The sequence below is a fragment of the Protopterus annectens genome, chromosome 6.part0, assembly GCF_019279795.1.
Source record: "Protopterus annectens isolate FY-2018-M chromosome 6.part0, PAN1.0, whole genome shotgun sequence".
NCBI lineage: Eukaryota > Metazoa > Chordata > Ceratodontiformes > Protopteridae > Protopterus > Protopterus annectens.
The window spans coordinates 692,177,729-692,197,173 of NC_056737.1; the positions used below are offsets into that span (position 1 = coordinate 692,177,729).

Here is a 19,445-nt window from a genome sequence, read left to right on the forward strand (position 1 = left end):
AGGTATGAGAAAGTAGGGGATGTTAAGGAGGGAGAGTGCAGTGGCAGGACCAGTGACTTTTAAAGTGCTCTTGGGTGGCTGTCTTAAGTTGTTTAGGATGTACAAGGGTATTGATTTCTAGTGGGAGCCTATTCCAGGCAATAGTGGGGTGATACCTGTACATGTTGCGTCCAAATTTAGACTTGGGTTTGTAGATTTGTAGTAGGTCTTGGTTAGAGCTTCGGAGAGGTCTGGAGGGAGAATAATGGGAGATGAGAGGGAATAGTGCTGAGCAGTAGGAAGGCTGGTATAGGACAGAATGGATGATCTGGAGCTGAGAGAGAAGAAGCTGGTGGGGTAATTCAAGCCAGTTTAGGTGTTTTAGAGAGAGACAGTGATGGGATTTGCAGGTTTGTTGGGCAGCAAATCTAGATACCTTGTTGTGGGTAGATTAGAGTTTGGTCAGGAGTGCTGTGTTATCAGTGTCATGATATCATATAGAAAGGGGAGAAGTATTAAGGATTTTGTAGTTCGGGGAAAATTTGTTGCCCCACTACTGATACTTCAGGGATTATAATAGATTATAGGACTATACCCTATGGGAAGTGTAAAGCTTGTAAATATGTAGTCAAAAGCTTTCAAAAAGCAATGGTTTTGGTTTCAGGTCAATTTGGGTGCGATACAAAAGGCATTATAAATGCTCTAAAATGTCCTTGCAAAAGGCTCTTTAAAGTAAGATTGTTAGAACATGTAAGAGATATTGTTAAAGATAAAGAACGCTCTATAGCTGAACATTTCAATAAGTTTCATAGGGGGGAGCTGCAGGTTTACAGGGTACAGTGTTAGAAAAGGTGGATGTTGCCCAACATGACAATGTGTCTGTAAAGAATAAATTGTTTAAGGAATCTACATGCATTTTAAAATGCAACACTTTAGCCCCTAAGGGGTTTAATATAGAGTGTAACTGGAGATTTTTTTTATCTAATTAATCGTTTTATTTGTATGTGTATATAAGGCAGGTGATTTTGTAATATTTTACTCCTTAAAGGCTTTCTGCCAGGACATTAAAGAATATTGAAGTGCTTCTGGTTACCGACTGGTCGTTTTTATGCTTTGCAAATTTGTTAGTTCTTGATGCTGTTTGCATTTCTAATGGAATGCTATTTCATTTCATATTTTAATGAAAAATTCAATTTTCCAAATCGGCTTCTTCAAAATGGAAAACAATTGCCTTTTACAGATTCTTCTTCATAAGGGTCATTTTCTTTTTTAAAGGGTGAAAATGTGAAACATACTAGGTGAACTACCTTAATCCTTTTTCTCCTCCCCAATCCCCAGTGACACTAAGCCGCCTTCCCATCTGCCTAATTGTCCATTCATTCCCCCACAGGTGTTAGCCCTATGGGCCTTTTGTTGCTGTGTCTTGCACCGTTTTTCACTGTGTGGGTCTAGCTAAACAGAGTGATGACTAGCATGGCCCCTCTATAACCTGCATGGCTAAGTGCAAGTAATATCAGTTATATAACAGCAGTGGCTCACAATTAGCATCTGTCTTCTAAAACAAAAGAATCCCATGCTAGTCACTGGCCCTTCTCTGAGGTTTATGTTGACAAAGAGAATTCTGCCTAGAGGCAAGGGACGAGTAGTGGAATGGTGCTCAGGGTCCTGGGACTTGCTCTTTTAAGTTTAAAATTCCCACTTCATATGCCCAACTTAAGATCTAGGGTTCAATGTGGAATAGGCCTTACTGAGGAAGCATCATCAACTTTAAGTAGCACAACACCTCAGAAGGGCCTTCTCCCTTGCAGCAGGCATTAGTATGAGATCTCGTTTACTCTGGAGATTCTTACAAGAGAGGCATGCAGGCATTACTTCATCACTCTTCTTTGTCCCCTCACGACTCATCCACTGGTTGAGCTATAAATCAAACCTAGAACATCTGAGGCACTGGGCTTTATCCTTCTATCCCATAAAGCTGGCTTTGGAGCATCATAAACCCATTTATTTATTCCTACATATAAGGACCTTGTGTTTTCCCCAGTTTGGTACCTCGTTCTTTTTTCTTTTGTGTGTGTCAAAATACACAGAAAAAAAGGTAACTCCTTTATAATTGGACATCATCCATTCTGCAGTTTGTTTATTTATATATATATATATATATATATATATATATATATATATATATATATATATATATATATATATATATAAAACATCACAGCACATCAATGGTAACAGAAAACATGCCAACACCAGTCATATCAGTACACAGACGTAATTCTTTATAATACTATTACCACACAAGGAGCATAGCAGTGGTCAAACATTCTACATCCAGACAGTATCATCAACATATCTAATTACTACTGTCAATATGTGCAAAATACAACCTCCACTCTTTCTGAGTGCAGAAGAGGATCCAGGGTAGGATTAATTAACATCCTTGCTGTGGCATAGTGCATCCTGAGCTATACAGTCAAGATCTGTTGTGAACCTCACCTTATAGTACAGATTTCCAATGCCATGAATATATTACCATACCTGACTGCACAGCAAGGTCATCAGGGTGCTGAGCACCTGGTATTAACCTACAAAAATGCAAAGTACACCGGGATATCTTGCTGCAGTTAAAGGTAAACCAGCTACTGAGGATGCAACTGGACACACAGCAGCAGTCCTCCACTGAATTGCCTTTGCTGTTCAGCAGTGAACTAAAAACTAACTGGGATCACACAGCTCAGCTTTCTCCCACAATATTATGGCATGTAACTGATTTTGGCACCATGGGGTTACCTCTGTTTTTCAGTGTGTGTGTGTGTGTGTGTGGGGGGGGTTCCTTGCTTTAATAATTGGGAGTAAGATTAGTATAGTACTGCAGAAGGCTCACTATAGGTCCCTTAAAGTGATTTATGGTGTCATATTCATGGCCGAATGACATCAATAAAGTGCAGCCCCACTCTGCCATCTGTATAAATATTGCGCAGATCAGTGTAAGAGATTTGCACAGACATTTACCTTGAAATCATTCTTTATGAAACCCCACTCCCCAGTCTTTGAGGGGGAATACCTGTTGTACATATATATATATATATATATATATATATATATATGGCCCTGGGGCCTTTACAGGCCTAGCCCACAGGATTACCCTGGCATAGTGCCACCCGACCTTAGTTTCCAGTGCCTCTGTCAAGTAGAGCCTCTGGAGTCATGCTCAGGGTGAATTTTCTATTTCCCATCCACTCATCAAGATTTCTCTGAAGAGGGTCAGCGAGGTGCTCTGCTTGCCATGTATGGGAAGTCTGTTCCATAGCATGGGCAGTCTCTAGGTTATGAACCTGTCTCTACGGCATGTTTTGTTAATTGTGATAATGAGGTTGAGGTCTCTGGAGCGTGTGGTGCGGAGGGATTGGGATTTCTTTAGATGTAGCATTTCTCACAGAGCTGGGATCAGACATAGCTTTGGAAGTCAAGAAGAGATTGCCTCTAAGTAGGTGATGAGACAGAGAAGAGTTGGAGTTTTTCGAGTCTGTCCATACAGGATGAGTGTTTAAGGCCTAGGATCCTCTTAGTGAGGTACTTTTGCGACCTCTCCAGTTATTGCAGGTGCCTAGTGAGGTACATGCCAAATTGGGCATTGTACTCAATTGGCCTGAGGGAAGAGAAGAGGGAGACAATGACCTCTTTCTTCCTGGATGCCAAACCCTTAGTAATGAGATGTGCCACATAGAAGGACTTTCTTACCACAGTGGCAATGTGGTGATCAATGGAGAGGTTGCTATCAACCTGTGTTCCCAGATCTCTTATAACGCCTTCTGTGTTCAGTGGACTACCAATGTGGCAATTCATGGGAACCGGGTTTTTCCCAAAGGTGATGACACATTTTTTGGCACTGCGCTTAAGGCCATGGTTCTGACACCAGTCGTTGGTCTCAGTGAGACCATTATGTAGGATGTCAACATCACTTGGGAAGTTAATAATAGCTCAAAACTTGCAATCGTCTGCGAACTTTGTCAGAGTCCTTCGTGTTGCCTGGACATCAGAGAAGTAGATACCAAAACAGGAGAGGACCCAGGTCCGAATCCTCTGGGACTCCACTTGTGACTAGTCGGCAGTCTGACTTGGAGTCAGCTAATTTCACACTGTGGGTTCAGTTTGCAACCCACACAGTGATACAGGGGTTGATGCCAAGCTTAGTGAGTTTTTCTATGATTCCTAAGTGGGGAATGGTATCAAAAGCCTTGGCCAGATCAAGGTAGACTGTATGAACCACCTTGCCTTCATCCACAGCTCTGGTGACTGACGCAAAGTCGACCAAGTTGAGCAGGCATGATCTATGCTTCACAAAACCAAACTGTGTGGGATCCAATCTGGAGATTCCCTATACCCTTGTTTATTAGGTCCATGATGATGCGTTCCATAGCTTTGCATATCAGACTTGTCAGGCTAATGGGACGATAGTTTCCAGGGTCTGTAGTCGGTCCTCCTTTGTGGAGAGGGATGACTGTAGCAGTGCACCATTCGGTGGGGACAAAGCCTGAGGTGAGGCAGTGATTGAACGGGTCACACAGATGAGGTGCCAGTTCACTCTGTAGTTCATGTAGAACACAACCAGGGGATATTGTCAAGTCCCATAGAAGCTGTATTCTTGGCCTTGGACAGTGCTGTTTTAACCAGTGCAGCAGTAATACTGGGTGCCTGGCAATCTACTGGTATTGTGGGGGTAAAATTGGCACTGAATCTGTCGACCAGTATACTGGCAATATCTGTTGGCTCAGTATAGGAGTTACCAGTGTGCAGTAGCTCAGAGCAAATCTGGGTATTGCCGTGGAGATTCTTTACATAACTACAGAAGGCCTTGTGGTTGTCTTTACTAACTATTGCAGTTCTGTTTTCATAGCTTTAGAGGATTTGATGAGGGATCTCAACTTTTTGTTGAGGCTGATAAGGGAGTTTTTCCGGGACTTTACCTTATTCTGCATCAGTTTTCTCCTTCTGTTGTAGAGTTTATTTATGGCAGGGGACCACCAGATTGGCTTCCTTCTTTTGGAGGAGAGCGTCTTGGTTCTGTTGGGTATGGTGAGATCCATGCATTTGTGTACATGTTCGTACAGTGCATTGGTGTATGATTCTGCGGTCATGCAACTATTCTCCATTTGCATGGGTGCCGTGAAGTTAGCCACCTCTGTTTTTAGGAGCCCAAAGTTAGCTCTGGAGAAGTTTTTCATGGTGGTTTCCTTTGGGGGTGGGGGTGGATTTCCAAGGTGATTAGTTTGTGGTCGGATCTAACCAGGGAGGAGCTGACTATTGGTGTAGAGCAACAGTCGCCCATGTTAATAATGACCAGGACAACGATGTTGCTACCTCTAGTGGGGGTAAGAACGAGCTGGTCCAGGGCATTGTAATTAATGAACTCCAGGAAACTTTGGGCAAGTGTACTGGTACACAAATAGTTTACCCAGTTAATGGATGGGTATAGTTGAAGTCACTTAGTAAGAGAGTGTTAGGTTCGACCCTAATATTCTCCAGGGTGCTTAGGAACGTGGAGTGCAAGTCTTGGGACATGGTTGGGGACTTATAGCAGGCTATGATCTGAATCGCTGTCTTACCCAATGTTAGCTGCACCTGAAGTATCTCTGATACGTTGTGTTGGGCTACCAGTCTGGAGGTGTGTGCATCTTTTATGAATATGGAAACACCGCTGCCTTTGGCGCTTCGGTCCAACTTCTGGAGCCGAAAGGTGTGGAATGTGTTATAGCCTGGTAGTGCAGGGATGCTTTCTGCTGCCTTGAACCAGGTCTCTGTTACAGCATAAATGTCGATGTTTTCCATTTTAAGGAGTGCTTCGAGCAAGTGCATTTTGAGATTTAGACCTCTAGCATTGAGCAGCATGACACTCAGATTGCATTTGTTTGTAGCGGTTATGGTGGTAATTTGGTCTTTGGAACACCACCTAAAAGGCACTATAGGGGTGGCAAGAGCTTTGGCCAGTATCCAGAAGCCCAGGGGTGACAGATGCAGGCCATCTCTGGCAAAGCATCGAAGTCTGTCAATCAAGTCATCCCAGGCAGATACTGGATCCCCTTAGTGTGACACCAGAAACTTAGCCAATTGTTGAAATCAATCATTTTCTGCTTGTACTGTGGTATCATTCTGAGTGATGGTAGGATGCTGCTCAGGGCTAGGGTCATACCCACCTGGGCTACATAATCCGAGAGGTCTTCCACGTCTCTTTACATGTAGTCCAGGGAGGTACGTCTTAGGTCATTCACACCCACATGTACAATGACAGAGTGATATTTGTACCTGTTGTTGAGGGACCCGAGTGTGTGCATTATGTGGTGGATCCTGGCACCTGACAGGCAGCTGACGGTTACTTTCTCCTTATTCAACCTAGTGAGTGGGATATCAGTGTGCCTCACTATCGAGTCACTTATGTCTAGTGTGTTGAGCATGCTGTTTTGCCTAAGGGGCTTTGGTTGAGTGGCACGCTGTTTAGGAGAGTTGTGTCTCTCATGATTAGTGTTGTGTTGGTCGAGTGCGTTTCTGCCTTGGAGATTTCTGCTACTTGGGTAGATTTTTATTGAGAGCCTCCACAAAGGTGGGTGTGTGGTTTGTGTTTTTATGTGAAGGCAGTGCTGGTGTGTGTTCTGGAGGGCTGTGTGTTCCATGTAGTATGGTGCAAGTGTTGACCTTCTCCTCTTGACCAGCTATTCCGGTCTTGGCTGGAGAGTGTGTGGCTTCCAGTTTGGATATATAAGTGCATCTCTCACAAGTTTGAGTGTTGGAAGGTAAGAAAAGAGGGTTGTTGGTGTACATGAGGCAGCTGCTACATTGCCTCAGGATGCTCAAGTTCACCAGGCTAACAGGAGAAAGCACAGGGAACTGACCTTTAGTCATGCCTGGAGGTGCAGGCATTGCTAAGTACTGGATCTGTCTCCTTGTAGAATATTTAGTGCTGGTAGCACTTCTGTGTGCTACAATAATTGCTACAAGAAGTCTGGTAAAGTGCTAGATTAATAAGCTAGTATAAGTGCACGAGAGGAGAGAACTAATAGACCTAAGGGAAAAATTGAAGAGCAGACTCTGGCACCACACAGAAGCTTACAAACAATCCTGGATTCAGCAAGTCTGTATCTGGAGTAGACTAATTACAAGAAAAACGGGAAACAAGCACAAATGCGGGCTTTTAAACCAGAAAGTTGTGAGAGATGGAAAAACTGTCCAAACGGCAGTAAACTACAATTTCTGGGCCTAGAACCACTCCTCTTGTGGTAGATAGGCTACCTAGTGCTTACCACTCCCACTGATAAGCTAGGCAACTTCCCTCCAACACAGAAAGGCTTGGGGGGACTCAAGAGCTTACAAACAGTCCTGGATACAGCAAATCAGTATCTGAACTAGACTAGCCATCGGAAAGGGGAGAAACAAGTGCAAATGCGGGCTATTACATCAGAAAGTTGAGAGAGATGGAAAACTTGCCGAAACGGCCAATAACTACAATTTCTGGGGCAGAAACCACTCCTTATGTAGTAGATAGGTTACCCTAGTGCTTACCACTCCCACTGATTAGCTAGCAGGCTTCCCTCCAACAGACATGCTTGGGGGGCTCAGGAGCTTACAAACAGTCCTGGATACAGAAAATCTGTATCTTTACTAGACTAGTTACAGGAAAGGGAAGAAACAAGTGCAAATGCGGGCTTTTAAATCACAAAGTTGAGAGAGATGGAAAAACTCCTCAAACAGCCAATAACTACAATTTCTGAGCCAGAAACCACTCCTTATGTGGTAGACAGGTTACCTAGTGCTTACCACTCCCGCCGATAAGCTAGCAGGCTTCCCTTCAAAACAGACAGGCTTGGGGGTCTCAGGATCTTACAAACAGCCCTGGATACAGCAAATCTATATCTGGACTAGACTAGTTATAGGAAAGGGGGGAAACAGGCTTAGATTTTTTTTTTTGTAAAGTGGAAAAGGAGAACGCTGGAACAGAAGATAATTCAAGGTTAAGAATCTAAGTAGGTTGGCCTTCTCAAATGGTCTCTCTCTGTTACGTAAAATGAACTAATGACACTAGACTGGGAGGAGTGTCCCAGATCAAATATACAGTATGGGCGGGCAACTGCAAAGCCACCAAGTATAAGAACAAGACAACAATAGGGAAGGGGGTGGGAAACTCTTACAGCTACTAGCTTGTAGCCACTAAATGAAAGTTTTAAATGGATAAAGGAGCAAGGAGACTCTAGAGAACGTTTTTAACTGCAAACAAATCAGTTATATGATACCTGACTAGAACACAGAAACCTAAAGAAAATGCATAGAAAAGCACAGATAAAGCACTCACAAACAGAAAATGCAACTCAGTATGCAAAAGCAGTTTACAGTTGAGCAATTCAGTAAACATGCTATTAGAGTAATGAAACAGTACCTAGCAATGAAAAATAGTTAAACCGCATAAAACAGCACACACATGGAGTGAAACAGTAAAAAAAGCTTTATAACAGTGCACAATGTAGTAAATTAACTGTATAGCACAATTATAAGCGTTACAGAAGTGCAATTCAATGAAATAAGTGTAGGAAAACTTATTTTGCTCTTGGAATCTTAAGGAATCGCCATCCACAGCCTGGTAAATACAACCACAGCTCTGTCCAGACAAGTTTATATACCAGAAAGGATGGAAGAACCAAGAAGCTGGAATTACTACTCTCTCCTACTAGCCCCTGCTGTTACCCAATCACCCGGGCTACAGAAAGTCAGGAAACCCTGTTACTCTCAATAATAATGAAGACAACACACTATCAGCAGAAAATGGCTGCCAGAAACACAGGAAACTCAACAAAACTACCAGGCTTGGACAACAGCAGGCCTTTATCAAGATTATGCTACCTAAGTGGAACACAGAAACCTCACAATAAATGCACAGAAAGAGCACTCACAAACAGAAAATACAAGTCTCAGTATGAAAAAGCAGTTTACAGTTTAGTAGTTCAATAAAAATGCAATTACAATAATATATATATATATATATATATATATATATATATATATATATATAGATGTGTGTGTGTGTGTGCGCGTGTGTGTAATTTTTCTGAAAGAACACACTGATTCACACATTTTCAGTGCCCTTTGGTTGAGGTACTGCTGACTAATCAAAACTTTGCTGAACAGTTATGTAGCTAGCAAGACAGGTCTACCAGTCAAGTGTTTTTCCATGTTATTGTGTGTACATAAGTAAAAGTGATGACTAACACAGCCCTCTACAGCCTCCATGGCTAAGTGCAAATAAAGAATAGTTGTGTAAAATCTTACCATAACCATAAATATGCTTCTCTTCTACGTTGCAGTATTCTTTACATATAGGTGGTATTCTGCCCAAATGACCCAACGTCCAGTCTGTAAACAAAAGCTTAGAGCCACTGCCTGTACATGGGATAAACACATGTAGGCACAGATGTCAGCCATAAAAGGGATGTCCACATGTACCATCTTCAGAATAAGAAGGCCCCATGAGGAAAACCCCAGAGACACCTAGGTGGATCATCCTAGGAAAGAGCAAGCTGTAGGGGGAAAGCAGGAGGGATAGAATACTGCAACACATAACAGAATGACACCTATGGTCATGGTAAGATTTTACACAACTATTCTATGTCCTTCTAGCCAATGTTGCAGTACTCTTTACATATGAGAGTGCAAGAGCTGAAAAGGGAATCCAGGGTGGAGGATACAGAAGAGGGAATTAAGAGGAGGCATTTTCAAAGAACCAATGCAGAACTGCCCTAGCAAAGCTTGCTCCGGATCTGGAAACAGTGTCCAATTTGTAATGTTTCGTGAAGGTGTGAACAGATGACCAGGTGGCTGCTTCCAAGATGGAGATGGAATGGGCATCTGGTCCCTTGTATAATGTATAAGCCATCTTGGAGAACTTCAGCACCTTTTAATCAAGTTATTTTGTCACCCAGTTTACAGATTACCCTCAAGCCCACTGCCCACTTCTACATACAAGTACAAAAAGAATTTCAGATTCTTGTGGGAATGCTACTTTTAAACCTTAAGATACATGGCGAAGTCCATCCAACTTGGCCTGCATCCTGTTAATTAAGCAGTGTTTTAACCATTGTATTAAAAATGTAACACTACTAATCTGCCAATAATTCCCTTACATGGATAATGTTACGTCTTAGCAAACTCATGACAAGCAATATACACTTGTCATTCCTTCAAGTGCTGCTATTACTCTTCAAAGAAAGCCACAAAATTTGAGATGCAAGATTACCCCTTTACAAACCCATAGTGTTCCACATCTCAAACAGGAGGCCAGCAGTGTCATTTTTGGATAAACTCTGTCTCCAAGATTCTACATGTGAACTGGTACCACTAAAGTCTGTCTCCACAGTTCAGTAATGGGTCCACGTGCTAACTCTTAATGTAGCATACTGACAGGTTTAGTCAGGTTTTCCTTTTGTAATATAAATCTTTCCTGTGGCAACGTGGTCTACAGTTATATAATGCTGACCTTTCTTGGTCTCTAGCATTTTGACATTTTTTGCAAACTTTAGAACAAGCAAGAATAGATTTGCAAGCAAATCTGTTATAATCCTGTGGATGGGTAATCACATCACTCTCTAAAACAAGTTACATTCACAATTTTCCCTTTCACTTTTCTGGGGTACATTATTAATGAATGGAAACTAAGTCCAAGCCAAGTTCACACACGGGTCTAGAATATTTGATAAGAAAAGTAATGTTCACATTTCATTTAATGTAGATTTACTTATATGCCTAAGGTAGTTTTTGAAAGCTAGCTAGTGTCCCTTGTTTTCTGTTGTACACTTTATTAATTTTGTGATTCTATCAATTAGGCTTCCTATTAAACTGGTTTCTACATTTGTCTAATAACTCAATGACAGTACCTCAACAGACTTGTTTACTTAGTTCCTTAAAGACAGTATCACTCCCAGTTTCCATAACCATATCATTCACTGCATCAAATGTTTCTGCTGGTAAAGTTCAAGACGGACGAGTTACTGAACAGTCAGTTTGATTTTACTTTTAAGCTAAAGATGTTGGCATTGTGATTTGTGTAAATTACTAAAGATAACAAGCATAGCTAGTGAGCAATAAGATCCCAGGTCAGTTAGTGTGTTATCTAAAGTATCACCATCCCGAGATGGATTTCATACAGCTTGCTCTGTAGTTACAATTTGACATAAGGACTGTGTTTGCATTTATTCCTACATCTTGGAGTTAAGTCAGTAAGTCCTCATGCTCCTAGAAGACATAAATATTGTACAGTACAGTCTTATATCATTACACTAAATACCACTGATATCCATTGCTATAAACAACATATTCAAGTCTTGAGTTTATTCTTTAGCTTCTGACTTTAAGGTGTTCCTTTAACAAAGGCTGTTACACCACTACTTGTCCCAAAGGAACTACAACAATGAATAGAAGCTTACCCTAGGAGTGAATTATAGGCACTCTAAATCCATAAACCAGTATGTCTGCTGAAAGTCCAAAGACCATGACTGCAGTCCTCTGAACAAAAGAATTTAAAGGAGAATATATTCTAAGCCACCCTAATCGGAGTAGTGATCTTGGAAGTTAGTATATACAGTTTAGGGGCCAAAGCCTCCATGCAAAAAGCGTAAAGTTTGACAGCAAGTTTCAGAATTCAGTGTTTTTTCTGGAATGATGTTTTACTTTTCAGTGCGTTAGAACTGGCATTATCAGGTCTCTCTCTTTTGATAAGGAGCTTTTTAAACCATGTTTAAGTAATGGTACAGATATAAGTATTCAACAAGCAGAGAAATGCTTCTAAATCACTCATTTTATTAAAGAGAATTCTGAAATTTAGCAAAGTCATCACCTCAGATTTTTATATTTCATTTTGTTTTGAACTTTGAAATGTACCACATCTTTTATAGGAACTCAAAACTGTAACAGGTGTTTAGTAGCAATTCAGTTTTATAGCACAAAATATCTGTTTGCCAGTAGATACTTTTTAGAAAAATGTGACCTATTGATACTTTCATTCATGACACAGGTTTCTCCAGTATGCTAAGAAACTGTAGCAAAAATATTGAAATGCACCATGGCAAGGGCAGCCTTATAATTTTGATTTTTTTCAAATACTTTGCTCTAGACTTGCAGCACCCACCATTTAAAAAAAAAATACTTCATGACTGCATGTAATTTTAATGGCAATTTCGTTTAGTGTTTTATGGTAATGAGCTCCAAATTTGATTCTCCAAACCTTCACTTGTTTGCTGCACAACTGAGCAAGTCTCTTGTACCACATCAAAGTTAGTGTATTAACCCCCAAATGGGCACATGACACGAGTTTTAACCTACTAGTAAAAGCTTTACTTTTTAAAATACAAATGTGTTGTAACAAACTCTCTGATTAAAATGTTCAGATTAAAATATGATTCAGCATGTTACTACAAAATGCACTATCTCATCAAGACAGAATGAAACTTATTTATGCTTACAACACACAGTAGCAAATCTGAATCATTTAAAAAATCATATGCAACATACTACAAGACCACATCCTCTGCGTTTAGAAGCTACACTACCAACTATATTTTATTGAGAACTTTCTAGGCAGTACTGTTTTATGAATTTATGTCATTCCTTTAATTATGTTGATTGCTATGACAACTTTCTAATTTTACACTTCTGAAAACACTTAAGACTTGGATTCAGAAAGTGTTACCACCAATGATCAGCCCTAACATGCCTTTTTTCCCTTTGGTTGTAGCCCTTTCCTTTTTAAAGTACCTTTTTTAAACGCCTTTATTAAATTATCACTTATGACATAGGCAAACATACACTAACAGAAAAGAAAACAAACCATATTAGAATTTTTTCATTTGCGTACATCACATATCTTTTCTATCAGTCCAACATTACATAAATCGCTGAATTTCTGCCTTCCCTTAAACCACACTCCACCTTGTCCTGAACATTATTCTGCAAGTACTGTTCCCACAACTTCTGTTTATTTCTATGTAATTTGCTCCTTCCCTTTTCTAAATATCCCTCTTCCAGTTCTTTTATCTGTTTTATAATACGCAATACCTCGGATACAGTTGGTGTAGACTTTGATTTCCATTTTCTAAGTAATGCTTTTTGGCAGTAAAAAGAATTAAACTTAATAAGGCCTTACTATGTCTAGGCAATTCAGATCATGTATCCCCATCTAAAAAAAATAATAATTTCCTTAGTTACATCCACTTGTGTACTCAATATTTCTGATAACAGTACTCTGTAGGGAACTTTTAAAAACTGCCAACTCATTACACTCCTAAAACATGTTCCTAGTTAACACCATCACACCTCCAACATTTGCTATCTACGGTCTACCTGCAAAAAATTTCTTTGAAGTCTGCATGGGGTATAAAAATACCTATGCAAACCTAAACTTGATGGTTCTATACTTGGGGAGCCATACACATGCCCTAAATTGTTTTTCTAGTCCATATTCCCAATCTTTTGTAACCTTCTGTGATGGATTCTTATAAGTTATCATGCAATATTTGGTACTGGCGTATTATCGCAATCAGATTTTCGTGCCAACAGCGGTTGTTTCCCGATCACTAAATATGTTTGTTAATGTACTTCAAATGGAATACAGTGCGTTTTCTTTTTAACAAAACGGGTTGTTTTCTGGAGGGCTATCAACACAAAGTACACAACATACTGTTGCTGTTTCTTTGTGCTCTTTACTGGCAGCATGTCGCTTCTTGCAAGGCTGTTCACACTGAACGTTCTTGGTCAGCCACTGCTGTCAAATAACGGCCAAACAGTTGGGAATCACGGCTAGGAGTGTGGAAGTTAGCGTAAGCTCTTATGTTATGTCCTTACTGGGTACAGGTGACTTTGCCCTACATTTCAGAAGGGCAACAAGCTGGAACATTTGATTCCAGCTTTGTGACATACTGTCCTCATCCCCATGTCATACTTTATATCCTCAAAGACTGTGAAGTGCCCAACCAAGAAACTGCATACATGAACTGGCGTAGAATGCGGTTGCAAGAATATGCAAGCATCGGCAAAACTTTAAGCAAAACATTACTTTTTCAAATGTTGAAGTTATAACCCTGCCTAAACAAACTTCAGTGTAAAACAAAACAATGTCTGTTTGGTTTTCATTGCATTTTCTGTACCATGTAGATATCGGAAAGCAAACGGTATTACTGCGAAAATCTGGTTGCGATAATACGCAAGTACCCAATATTTTATCTGCCCTACTAATTATCCCTTTTTCACAGCAGCTTCTGTTATAGATTCAACTAAAAACTCCACAAAAACAGACCTATCACTTAAGATTCTCCTATCCCTTTCTTTCTGCCTATACTCTTGATATCAACCCCTTGAAGTGAAGGCAGCCTTTTAACCTGCAGTCCAAATGTTTTCTTGCCCTCATCCTACTCTATTACCTCTCATCTCTAGTTATTTGCTCCTAAAACTTTGGTTCCTTTGCCAGTTTTCTCCAGTAAATTTTAACCCCCTATTTACTATTGTGTACCCCTACTTGCAAAATTTCCTTTCTCCATTCTTGTGCTGGCTTACTTCTTAGAATAATTTCTACTACTTTATGAATACAATATTTTGTATGATTGCTACTATTTTGCTCAAGGATCTGAATCTAAAATCCCACTCACTCTACTTCTTGAATTTCCCACTGCATCATCAACCCTTCCCATTTTGAATTACAACCTTCTGATTGTGTTACGTATTTGAGTCTTAACTGTGTAGCTCTAAAATATCCCTTCAAATAAGGTTATTCTAAGCCACCTTGTTCTGCTGGAAGTATCAGTTTATTCCACTAGCTCTTGCACTCTACCCCTTGCAGATAAATTCATTCAACTCTTTTTTACCCAGTTTATTAATTATTGCCCACAACTTCTCCTCTGGTTCATAAAAATATGCCCAGATTATATATAAAAGGTGGTAGCCCTTTCCTATTCAGAGTCAGGCCCTCCACAATCATTCTACACATTCTGTAAAATTACTGTGATGGGTTGTCTCCACAATCATGCTCAGTGTTAATGAGGTATTCTGGGTGAGTGGCCTATGCTAATCAGCTAGGTGCTGTCCCTTGGAAATGCCTGTGTTACGAGACTTAAGCAGCCAGGCAGCAATTCAGACAAAAACAACAGTCTGTTAAAATTAACATGGCCAACTGAGTTAATGAATAAGGCCACAAAATTGTGGTCCTCCAAAGTAGTTAATGGGAAGGCTGTGTAAAAGGCAAGATCAGGTAGTGCCTGCCAAAAGGTAGGGGTGGTGGAGGTATTTGAGTGGGGTACATGTGTCTGCAACATGTATGCATGTATGTTTTTAGGGGTGTGAGTGAGTCAGAGGGTGTGTGTTTGTGTGTGTGTCTGTGTGTGTGCTTGTATACAGGTGACTGTGTCCATGAGTCTGATAGGGTAGGCGGCCGTTCTATGGTGAGTGACTGCAAGTGTGGGATTATAAGTGAGTGAGCAGGTGTATGAGCGTATGACTGCTAGTGTAGGGGGACTGCCATATCAATAAACATCCATGACTAATGAGCAAATCCTGAAATGCTTGGGGGACACTTGACACCAGGGAATTTTAAATATTACCTTAAAATCTCTTAAAAATTAATACAGCAACCAGAGGCCTTGCAGGACTTAGAACATACTAAGAGAGAGACACAACACTAAGGAAGTTTAAATATTACTCTTAGTCACTTTAAAAGTTAAAGAAATATGGTTTGGCAGCACAAAATATGAATGGGGATCACTAGATGTCATGGCCAGCATTTAATATTGTTTGTCACTTAAACAGTTAATAGAAAATCGGGTTTTGGAAGGAATTAAAAGTATTCAAACCCTGTACCCTTGGCACAGAAAGCAGTTCATTAACAAGTCAGAAATTCATTTCACTGAGGTAACAGAGGACTTCATAATTGTTCAGAAAATACATCACGATGCAAGACCGAGTATTCAACTAAGTCCTGCATTAGTGCAATGAATTAAACTTCTGACTTGTTAATGAGCTGTTTTCTGTGCCAAGGGGTAGAGGGTGTGAATATTTTAATTACCTTGCAAGTGGAGTATTGCAATACTGGTCAATGGCCAGGAAGAACACTAGATGAAACCAGAGAGACTTTTTTTTTTTTTAAATTATCATTCTGAATCACTTATGTTAATACAGCAATAGGTTATGCACCCCAATGCACTTGAACTACAGGACGACCGAAATTCTAATATCTGGCATTACTGATTGACTGCAATCTTTCATGACCTACAACGGACAGGGAAAAAATAAGTGGCAACATCAAGGCGTTCTGTAAACTAAGGGACAGTTAAGAAGTACAGCAGCGTGCGTGTCTGTGTGTGAATATATGAGGGGGATGCCTGTTCAATGCAATGCATGGGCCAACTGTGGTGATTTCTGCAGGAAAGTGCCAATTAACACTAACAGTAATACCATGCAATTCAGAGACATAAAAATTAGCCAATAATGGGACCTCTCTTCATTGCGGCTAATGTGTCTCTGAACTGCAATTTCTGCAAATGCAGAAACAGCTCCACTTTTGGCATCCCCTCTTAATAGCAGGGTCTGGGGGTTCTTTCTGAATCCCAGCACAAGTCTCACACGCACCTTACAATTCGGTATTCATATTTACTCAGTATTTTAAGCATATAGTTCAAAAGTTTCAAGTCTCCTATGATCTACAGTCCACAAATGAATCACCCTATAAAGCCAACTAAATTCTTCCCCTTGTTGCTGCTATACATTGTATTCATAACTCTTCTCCATTCTCATATCCCAGGAAACAACTGGAAACTGCATGCCCTTTTGCTCAGTAGAATTTGTCAGATTAAACATATTTAAATAAATCAGTTAAGAGATATCAGCAGTTCTCTCTGAATAATCCACGTTTCAGGTTAACAGTGTGCTATTCTTTCTCAACTGCTTAACAGTTAAAATATGTACTTTTTTCTTTTGATAAACTATGTTTATACCCATTGTATAACATGTTGGATGTTGAACACAAACTTAAAAAAAAAAATCTTACCTATTGCAGGTGCATTTATGCAGAGCTCTCGGGCCAACAGGAGGAATGTTTTTCCAAGAACATAGACATTCACCTAATAAAAAGTGTTAAAATATTAAATTAAAACCACACAAATATGTTAATAAAAAGTAATGAATCATAAGTGAAACTCAAACAGAAACTGTTACGTTTAGATATGCATTACTTAACTCTGGATTAATACTAAACTGTTAGGGGGGGGCTATTGCATTCATTTAGTTAAAACATTTCTTGAACTTGGATAATGACTTCTACAATGTTGCCTACTTTAGTTCAATTAAACAAACAGCTTTCACCTAAACAATAACAATGCAGTAGCAAGTTATAGACTTTAAAACTACCCCTGACATGGGAGGGATTTATGGTCCACAAAGCTACAGACTTGACAGCAAGTAGAGGAGTGAGCTCTAGGATAGATCTGTTTGGGCAGCATAAAAGTGAATTCTTGGCACATTATGCCAAATGTCCTCCTTTACTATGTCAGTCAGGCATGACTCCTGACAATTATCATACATCTCTTTAGTGTGGTGATGGGGGAAACTGGTTGTCCAGTACTGCACACTAAAGAGGGTAAGTTGGTGGGTTGTTCAGAATCAAACACAGAGTAACAGAGTCTGCCAACATAGGAAAATAGTTATGAGTGGACAGACTAGTCCAACTTCTGTAGAGGGGAGGGACGGACTTCCCTTAGCATGGCCCAAACAGCTGCCAGGCTAGTGGGTTGCTCTACACCATGACAGAGCATAGGGAAGGCAAAAAAGTGGGACACTACAGTCTTTACTGTTGTGGGGCCAGGTACACATGGCAAACAAATGTACGGTATGGATGAGGGTGGCAAGGGTTTCCAGTTAGTAATACCATGCCGAAATGGGATAGTGGGAACTCCAACTGTTGGTAATTGGCAGACAAAGCTCTGATCACAATTAAGTCAAAATACGGGACTTGAGTGGCCAATGCATATTTTCTGACATAGGCATCATGCTAAAAGGGTTGAGAGAGCATTGCTTAACAGAGAGGCAGGTGGAGTGTACTTGTTAGTCACATAGTGCTGGAGAACAGTATATATATGCCAGAATCCCCTAGAGTACTCTGCTTGACCTTTCAGCATAAGACAAAATGCTTATGAATCACTTCCTTAGCTGCCATATATGTTTAAAGAAATTTACCATACTCATTGGGTAGTGCCAAAGAAGAGAGATTAATGAATCTCAAACTGTTTTCTTACACTTTGCTCAATCTTAGAGTAACAGCAAGCCATAAAGTCATAATGCTTTCAGGAAATTTAGCCCATGTAGTTATTCTGTACATGGTAATACATTATCAAACTATAGGATTAATAAAGGTGCCTTTTTATTCCAGCCAGTATATTTATGCAACAATATATTTTAAACATTATGCAGTAGATTGTACAGCAGGAAGACCACAGAAATCAAAACCCTAGCTAGCCGAAATTCCTAACTCTTTAGTAGCCTATGCTAACAGGGCAGTGATTCAAGTAACCAAATACCAAAGGATGACTACAACAATGTACGCTATTATTACATTACTATGTTCATAGACGTTTTGAGCACATTAGTGTGTGCAATTAATTTTCTATAAATATGGTTTTCAGTCAAAGGGAAAAGGGGTTGGTTTGGGGAAGCTGTAGGAAAATTTACACTAGTCAGGAGACCATCATGCCACATACAGTGACATCAAGCTGGTATTGACTGATTCTTGCCATCTAGCCAAGAAGGCAGTAGATGAAGTAGCCTACATGCCAGAAATACATCAAATTATTAATTATTGACATAGCAGAAATAAAATCTTATTCACTTTTCCAACAGCTTCAATCCTAAAAATGCAACAAGTTTTTTCCCCAACTAAATGTGCTTTAGCAAATAAAAGACAGCATTTTCTGCCAAAACACAAGGAAAATGCAAGTCAAATCATATGCTCCTTGACAAAGTTTACATTTCATTATTCAGCTTTGTTGGCCAGGTAAGTGGGTTAGTCCTGGATCCTTTGCAGTCATGAACCAGAGCGTTACAACTAATTGTAATTATAAAAACATACAGATTCCACAGACAAGCAAGAGCAAGTCCAGAAAATTCTAACTACTATACAACATAACTTTGTAGTAGCAGATTATACACAGATGATGAAATGCCAGGCATTACCCAACACTAGCATCTGTTGAACTCAGTCAAATACAATTTTGTTTCCATGGGTGCCAGAAGATGCTGACAGGTGGGGGGGAGACAGACAAGACAGGCACTTTGTTGATCTAAGAAAGGGAAGTTAATGTTGATATCAGAAAGCACAGAGCAAAAAATGCTTTGTATAATCATACGTGTGTGTGTGTGTGTGTGTGTGTGTGTGTGTGTGTGTGTGTGTGTGC

General features: G+C 40.1%; 1 protein-coding gene across 1 annotated transcript in view; it reads right to left on the reverse strand.

Moving 5' to 3' along the window:
- The window catches only part of BRF1 (BRF1 RNA polymerase III transcription initiation factor subunit), a 2,040,227-nt gene that overhangs the window by 1,154,133 nt on the left and 866,649 nt on the right, over positions 1-19,445 (reverse strand). The window contains exon 6 of the mRNA XM_044074370.1: positions 17,048-17,120. Within this exon, the coding sequence (XP_043930305.1) occupies positions 17,048-17,120 (73 nt within the window). The remainder of the gene's footprint in view (positions 1-17,047; positions 17,121-19,445) is intronic.